The sequence below is a fragment of the Biomphalaria glabrata genome, chromosome 10, assembly GCF_947242115.1.
Source record: "Biomphalaria glabrata chromosome 10, xgBioGlab47.1, whole genome shotgun sequence".
In the NCBI taxonomy this organism is placed as follows: Eukaryota; Metazoa; Mollusca; class Gastropoda; family Planorbidae; genus Biomphalaria; species Biomphalaria glabrata.
The window spans coordinates 33610523-33619318 of record NC_074720.1 but is presented as its reverse complement, the minus strand read 5'-3'; the positions used below and the strand labels follow the sequence as shown (position 1 = coordinate 33619318).

Here is an 8796-nt window from a genome sequence, read left to right as displayed (position 1 = left end):
GCCTAGTATTCTTTAGTTCTACGATGGCTATATTTACTTTGCAGTTGAAACAAATGAAATGGCTGACAGCTTCTTGATAAACATGGCTACATTTTTATCTTCCCCTTATGTAGCTGCATGATTTTCATCTTTTACTTTACGCCAGAGACTTTTTCCAAGATGTAATATACGCCCGACAATTCTAATCACCGTAAATACTGTGCTTACTTGCATTTGACTTGCCTTCTTAAAATCTAGCATCACACACTGTGGAGCAGGAGTCAGTCTCAGCTTCAACATTTTCCTGAAGAGTCGAACAAACTTTGCTTCCTGTTTAGATGGCAGTAGTGCATATAACAGAGGTACGGCACAGTGAGCAATGAGTGCATGTACTGTGAAGACCTGTAGGACTAACTCAGGCGCAACCTGAACCAGTGTAGATGAAGAAGGTAGAGGACTGAACAAAAGATCCTGCCCAGGAACTCACTCACTTATGGTACTTATTTCACATATAATAAATAAGTCGGCGCTTTTTGGTCTTGCGATATTTTGTCGGGAAATTTCGCGCTCTTTAGTCGGCGCAATTTGTCGGGTAACCCTGCTGATCACATTTGACGTACACACATTACATACAACAAAGCTCTCTTTTCTTATTCTTTGACATTAACTATTCATACATACTTTATGTTCAAATCACTAGTATATTATCTCAGGGATAGGGTGTTGTTTGGCTTACATTTCGGGTGTTCCTTCAGAGTTGAGCCCAAACCTCCCCAGGACGACGGGAGATGGCGTCAGGTAAGATATGGACTTGGGACCATTGAGACGATCGAACGACAGTCCAGAGCGCGAACCTCACGATGAGAGATCCATCCTGGATAGTGAGAGTAAGACACTTATTGTATTAGTGGCGGACAGAAACAGGACTGGATTTAGACTTGATAAGGCCCTAAGTTACAAAGCCCTTTAGAAGTCCAAATATAATATGTCAATGTCATACGATTTCCATATCCCTACAGGGTTAAAGAGATTTAAATTGATAAGTATATATGTGGTTGATAAATACATCTTTGAATTATATTATTATACGTATCAAATTCATTAGGACTATTTTTTTGTGTGGGGTGGGGGGCATTTAAAAAAAGTGATAGCCCAAAGCTATCTTTGGTGTATCCTCCACGTTTTACACTGGTGGCGTAGGTGACTGAGGTTATCTATCTCAAAGCGAGGTAGAGTTATCGTGAGCGAAATATGTATTTTAGTTGATCATGTCAGAGCCTTCGTTATACACCCTCATTTCACAACTAATTACTGATTATCTCTGTTTGTTTTCAATATTTGCAAGAAACATTTTCTTAACTTCAATGGGATTGCGGGAGTATGAAAACAAAAGAGGTGGGAGGGGGGGGGGAGGTAACATGCTAATTGTTAATGATATCAAGAGAAGGGGATTGAAATGTTATCAGAAAGTTATTGTTATATCTTTGCCCTCGTTCGTCTATCTCCAACACCAAGCCCCCAAAGTCACGGGGTAAGATACTTACTATAAAAGGATGCACCGAGCTTTCCTGTATCTCGGGTGCCGGCAAACCGCTTAGACGCCCGCACACGGGACCGTTCCATTTCTCACGCTGAGTAGGGGTGTAAGAAGCTTTCCTACAATACACTCAACCTCAAGTAGACATAAAATATTTTAAAAAATAAAACAAAATTAATCTTAAACTAACTTTTTAAAAACCACAAATTTCGTTACATCGTTTTATATTTAAGTGTATATACCTCTATCTGTAATAAATGTCATATATATCTAGTTTTTAAAAGTTAAACAAAGTTTGTATTATTGACGTAATAATTTTTGCAGACCTGGCACCCCTTCAGAAAAAAATGGAAGTACTCATGGAGCGTGCACGGCGAGCAAGTTCTTGTAAACACTCATTCTTCCCCACGTCTGCTCTCAGAAACATTCCAGCTGATCTACCGGGTAGCCATCTTGTTTCGTCCGACACTAGGTAGGTAACACACCTGTGTTCCGATAATCTTTGATTATTTTTAAGGATTAGTTTCTTTCTTTTTTTTTCTTTTTTGAAAGAAACTATTTAGAGAGCAAACTCTAAACAAACAATTTCCTTAAAATAAACTTTGGAAAGTTTTGTGTGGTCAAGAATAAGGTAAGTTTTGAAAGTGAATGATATTAAAGCAATGAGCTCTTAAAAGTTGGCACCGGGGTTTGCAAGAGAGTAAATACATAACATTGGGATACCTTGGCTAGGTAGTCCCATGGCTTCACCTAGATCAAGGTCAAAATGTGTCTTTAACTTTGATGTTATCTTTTGATGGAAGCGAAGGATAGTTTTAAACACTTTATTTAGTTATATAATATTTCCAAACTTCCGATACTCAAGGAAAAACAAACAAAAATAAAACAGGAATATATTCGTATATTATTAAATAGACAATGTAAAAGTGGGTGGGGTGGCTAGTGTTTCTCACCATCACCAAATGTCCGGGTTATCATTCAAATTCTATTGTGCTCAAGTCGTTTTAATTCATGTTTGGTTTTTTCCAAAGTTCTCTTGGCGTTTTATAAGAATCCAGCTCCTAAATCAGCCTGACACGGATATATTAGTTGGATAAGATGTTAAATCTTACTTTTAATGTCTGGCAACTTTGTATAGCTATGAACACAAGAGTTTCCACAATTATCTTATAAAGATTCATTGTAGAATAACGTTCGGGGTTTGTGCAAAAAACAAAAAGAGATTTCTCAAGATAGAAAAAAAAATATTTTCAATAGCAACAACTCAATATAGAAAGATAAATATTCTTTGTTTCATAAGTTAAAACAAAAATATTTAATACTAAGAAACTTTGTACTTCTGACCTTTGTGGAGACTTCTTGTTCCTATAATTCTAATCTTGCAGTTGTTAGAGTGTCTTATTATATATTTGTAAAAGCCCAGTTAAGTTTAACTAAATCGTTTATGTTTATTGACAATACTGAAGTTTAAATTATTATCGAACTCATGTATGGTAAGACTAAGACATTGATCCTTTTTTTGGAAATGTGTTGTGATTACAAGGACTCTTTTTTTTTTTCAATTAAAACAACAACATTCTACGAATGAGAAGTTCATTGAGGGACTTTACACAGAGGTCTTGATACGAGCCAGATATCATACAAATAATTGTTCGTGTTTTTCGAATGTGTACAAGAGTCCTTATCAGTGTCCTTGATGTTCTAGTGAAACATAAGATGGAGACTTTCACTAACTCATGTTAAACAGAGTGAGACTAGTCTTGGGGTCGTGTTCCATAGTAGAATATAATCTTTTCATAATGAAACCATTTTACTAGTCAACACTTGAGTTTCACAGTTTGTTATCATGCATGTCTCATTTTTTACTATAGGCCATTAAACATATTTAAGAATGAAGGGATAAAATTTCAAGATGGCAAAATATTAATCTTAATGCAGAGTGTCAGTGGCCTAGCTTGACTATCTAACAGAAAGAAGTCGAGATCGAATCTACTATATAAATCCTTTACAATGATCTGTCCCATAATCTGTTGGATTGTTTGGGGGCACCACACATGATATGACAACAGTGTCTCTCCATTCCTCTGTCATTTTGCCAGGATTAGAGTCTTGAGCTCATTGACAGATCTAAAAATTCCTAAATACTTTCTATTGTTTTCCCATCGTCGTCTGCCTCTCCTTCTTTCTCCTAGTACCGTTCCTTGCAGAAAACTTTTTGCGAGCCCTGAGGATCTGTATAGAGAAAATTATTTTTTTAAATAACATTATAATAGGCTGCTTTTATTGAACATCACTAAAAGCTACTCCCAAATGTACCCTCCCCTCCTTTTACATGCCCACACAGAAGACAAATAGAATGTAATAGTGCAGATTTAAAAATGTAACAAATAGTGTTTTGTTGTTGTTTTGTCTTTGGTTGGAAGAGAAACCCCATTTTCATTTGTTAATGTCAAGTGAGACTGGTCATTTAAATAAACTCAACATCAGGGCCGGCCTTAGCTATAGGCAAACTTGGCAGCCACCTAGAGCCTCCGATAGATGGGGGCCTCGTACAGAGCAATTTTCTTAGAGAAGAAATAGCGACACCTATGCCCAATGCTATTGATAGAGTACACTAGGTTTTGAATAAATTGCGTTATTTTAGTTTTTCGCAATTTTTATTTTTCTATTTTATTTGGGGGGGGGGGCACCAAATTCACTTCGCCTAGGGCATCCAATTATCTAAGACCGGCAACATCATACTTGAATAATTAATATGCTTGACATTTGGCGGTAATCATTCATTTAATTATCTTTTTTTTATTAATTTCAACGAATGTCTACCCACTAATATCTCAATGCGCTCAGTCGTTTTTCTTGTTCAATTGTATATACTTATTTCTTGAACTATTGGTTGCAGCTTTTAATATGTTTTTGAGTTTTAATTTGCTATTTGTGATAATCATATAGTTCTTCGTCATACCACCTTCTGTTTTTCAATAAAGTCCCCGTGTGCTACGCCACATTAATACCTCTCCCCTCCCCCTCCTTGTTTCGTCTGATCATAACACTGCTCATGAGCAAGACGTCAGAAAAACTGCTCACACTCAAGACGTCACCTTGTAACAAAAAAAAGGGCTTACCTGGCATAAAACACATTCACCAAGCAACACGCGGGGTTAAATATATCCCTGTGTAAGTCTATCAAGGTGAAGGTAGGAGAGAGGCGGTGGTAGGTTTCTGGCATGGAACGTTTCAGAAGGTTGCATTCCATCCCAGCAGTCTCTCTCACTAAATCGTAGCAGCCAGCTTCAACTAGATATCTTTTTTCTATTTTCACGCTGGTTTTTTTTTTCTTCTTTCCTGTTTCGAAGTTGGCAAGTCGTTTAGTTCTTTTTATAAACATGTTTCTGAAACCAGACAAGAAAAAAATATTTGTAAAAAGATGAAAAGAAAGATGACTCATTGCTCAAGCATTGACCTATTCCTTCCTTCATGTCGTTGATGATCTACTTTGTGTTTGAAAAATTAATAAAAAATGTATCGTTTTTCGAATTAAACCAGATTTACTTGACGTTCAAGAGTCCGCTTCTTTAAATTTTGACCTGGGAATTTTAAAGGGAACTAGAAATGCTAGTGGGTCTAACTGTAAACGTGTGGCCAGAAACTTCTGTTTAATCTATACTGCTGTATTGATTTTAGGGGGCGTATATAATAGTATACATTAACGCAGTGTTTCCCAAAATGTGTTCCGCGGAGCCCTAGTGTTCCGCGAGGCCTGAATTGGTGTTACATGAACTTCTTTAATTATTTACTAGTAGGCCATAGCGTGAATTAGATTATCTAAACAATAAGCAAAGTGTTCCGCTATATACTTACAATGTGCGAAGTGTTCCGTTATGTCTTTGGCACGTGAAAGTCTGCACTAATGCATTTGTACATTAAATAATATAAAGTGATGTAATTTTGGTCACGATTGTTTTGAATATCTATACAGTCGTATTGTTGTTGGAGAAATGAACTCTATGATCATCTACCTGCATGTCACTTAGACAATAGTTTCCAACTAAAGAGCTTTTTTGTAGACGTTCCTCATCCATAGCCGGGATGGCAGGAGGGGAATCCACATAAGAGTGACCCCACGTTTGAGATATAAAAAAAGAATTTCGACGGGTCAGATTTTTTAAATTTCTTTTTGCATTTTTACCGACAATACTTTAAATTTTACTGTTAGGAACAAACAAATTATGCCCAGGGGCCTCCAGTCACTTAAACCCGGCCCTGCATTACACCAAAGTTTTCTACATTTCTGATGTTAAAATAACCCAGCCTAGGAACAATAGCAAAAGTCTGAAAGGTACATGGCTTATATTTTCTAGTACGAATACTGACGTATCTAGTTGTGATAGCATGGAGGACAACATTTAACTTTACATTAGAAATGTCATAATCAAAAAAAAATATAAATGATTCTAAACATTTCGGTGAAACTTTACAAATCTTACTCTCAGATCAACAATAAATCCTCTCGTTTGTAACGTTGTTCAGGATTTATGTTGCAATGAGAACATTTGTTCAGTTCATATTATGTTCTAAAACAAAGTTCTATAATTACGATTAATTATTTTTTGTAATCGATCTGAACCAACAATAGGACAACGTACTTCTGGGTAAAGCGAAATTTCCCTTTCAGAACTTGCAATCTGAAACTCATCTGATTCGGTTAACGAGGATACCATGTGGCCAGCAAAACGACCAAACCCGAAATTTAAAATCCCAATCTTCTTCAGAATCCGAGCCTGGGGTCCTCCGGTTCAGAACCCAACCGCTTTATCACTTAGCCACCACGCCTTTGGATTTATGTAACAAAATTATCTTTAAATAAACACGAAGGCACAATGTACAAGAAAAGTGTCAAAGTAAAGTTCTCCATTCTGACCTTGTGGTCTATACGGCAGATGATGTAAAGGTCATCTGTTTCTGCAACAGAGGGCACAATGTACACGAGTTTTACTAAAGCATTTAACTATTTTGGGTAATATTATGTTGTAAACTTATATTAAATGTAGGAAACATTTCTCCAAGTGCTGTATTTATTTTTTGCTTTGGAATGTACTTTTGATAGGAACACGAGCTGTAGTTTTGCCATCACAGGTATAAATTATATGCTGTTGACGCTTGTAGTTCAAGTATACATTTTAAAACTAAATCTAAATTTGATGTTTTATGAGATACATGCCAGTGACTTTGGCACAACACAATTCTATAATTCACCAATTCAAAAATTGTTTCAGTGTTTCTTTACTTCATTCAAAATACATTAGCTCCCAAATTAAGAATCTTCCTTAACATTAGCTGTTAGACCAGTGTTTCCCAAAGTTTTTCCACTAACGGAACACTTCGCACATTCTGAGTATTTATCGGAACACTTTACTTGTTTTTCTATAGAGATTAATTTACGTGGTAGCCTACTAGTTAATTATTCCAATAGTTCGTGGAACACCCAATCACGCCTCGCAGAATACTAGGGGTTTCATGGAAAACTAGGGTTTCGTGGATACTGTTTGGGAAACACTGTGATAGATGGTTAAATTTCTTTGAAACTCTTCAAGGACAATATACCTGATGCTTGTTGCATGTCTCAGACCATAGGTATCTATGAACTAAAACTGTATGTATGCAATAAGCTTTTAACCTGGAAACTCTAAAAATTCGACGCTCATCCTCTGTGTTGTATCTCACACCAGGTTGTCTGAAGCACTTCACTGACCCATAGTTCACCCACAGCTGCTTAAGTCATCGCCATGTCTGAGGAGGAGCAGACAGTGTAAGTATTCAATAGAGCAATATAAGTATTTGATGATACAGTGTGAGTATTTGATGGTACAGTGTGAGTATTTGATGATACAGTGTGAGTATTTGCTGGTACGGTGATCAGTGAGGCGCGAAGACCTCTCCCACCGTCAGAGACAACCCGTGGCGTCCATACATTACGCCAATCAAGTTGGACTTATAACCCGTAACTGTTGTCTCCCGTGTTGTTTTAGCCGCTTTGCAGCAGCACCAGAGTTTCCTCTCCGGGGCGCATTTCTGGGCCTTGGATAAAGGGGTCATAGTGTCCCATGCGTCATGATCCCTTTCTCGACCTTGCTGATGTGATCCAAAGGAACGCATCGCATTACATTTGGCACCAACTCAGTTGCAGAAGCTGCCGGAGGGAATTTCGCAGCTGATACTCCCAACGCCTAAGGGGCTTCACTCCTGATTTCTCCTCGAGGTTGTCTCCTGAAGCCTTAGTACCGCAAGGCAGCGGGGGTTTGAAGTCAGAGTACCCCTCTCCTAGATGAACTGCCTTACTAGGCTGACGAGCTCCATCTGCCCGAAGCTCCTGGTTTTGTGGCGCCAGGTATCCGCCTTCACCCCTTCACCTGTTAGTAAGAGCAGTTTCGCCGGGCTTAATATCTAAGCCACACGAGCAGGTCAGGTGCTGGACTTAGTTGTCAGAGGCTATTTGAGACGCATGCCATTAGGAGTATTTTATAGACAATGGGAGCTTAACCCCATTGACACCCCTGGCCATGACAACCTTTGAAACCAAACTTGGGTTCAACAATTGTCAGTAACCTAGACTTAGACATCGAGCTGACAAAAAGGATAGGAAAAGCTACCACATCATTGGCAAAACTCTCCAAGCGCGTCTGGGAAAATGGTAAATTGACCACAGCGACCAAAATCCTAGTCTACAACGCCTGTGTTGTGAGCACTCTCCTTTATGGCAGTGAAAGCTGGTCAACATACATGTACCAAGAGCACAGATTGAATAGTTTCCACTTGCGCTGCCTGAGACGCATAATGGGCATCTCTTGGAGGGACCATGTCTCCAATCAGGAAGTTTTAAGATTGGCCAATATGAACAGCATGTATGCTCTCCTGACACAAAGAAGATTATGCTGGCTCGGACATGTCACCCGCATGCCAGAAGGCAGAATCCCGAAAGATATCTTATATGCTGAGCTTGTGGGAGGAGTCAGACCCAAGGGCCGCCCAAGACTAACATATAGAGATGTCTGCAAGCGAGACATGAGAGCCTCAGGCATCAGCGAAAGTATGTGGGAAAACATAGCCAAAGACCGGAGTGCATGGAGACAGACTGTGCGTGCTGGGACAACCCTTGCTGAGAACAAAAGAATTGAAGCGGCTTTAATCAAGAGGGATAAAAAGAAAGCTGCCCTGTCTGCTAGCCCTAAATCAGAGGCATACACATGTACGAATTGTGGCAAAGTCTGCCGTTCTAAAATTGG

General features: G+C 38.5%; 1 protein-coding gene and 1 long non-coding RNA gene across 7 annotated transcripts in view; one reads left to right on the top strand and one right to left on the bottom strand.

Moving 5' to 3' along the window:
• The first annotated feature begins 1846 nt into the window (after positions 1-1846).
• LOC106078739 (troponin T-like) overlaps positions 1847-8796 on the top strand; it is a 28762-nt gene continuing 21812 nt past the window's right edge. For 4 of the 6 annotated variants that reach the window (XM_056043653.1, XM_056043652.1, XM_056043651.1 and 1 more), the window contains exons 1-2: positions 1847-1988; positions 7243-7322. In XM_056043653.1, the coding sequence (XP_055899628.1) occupies positions 7300-7322 (23 nt within the window). In that variant the 5' untranslated portion in view covers positions 1847-1988; positions 7243-7299. The other 2 variants (XM_056043650.1, XM_056043655.1) reach the window with 2 other exon arrangements.
• LOC129928641 (uncharacterized) lies at positions 2347-7287 on the bottom strand. Its single transcript, XR_008780096.1, has 3 exons — positions 7191-7287; positions 4639-4905; positions 2347-3748 (listed from the first exon to the last, which is right to left on the bottom strand). It is a non-coding gene; the product is annotated as an uncharacterized LOC129928641 (long non-coding RNA).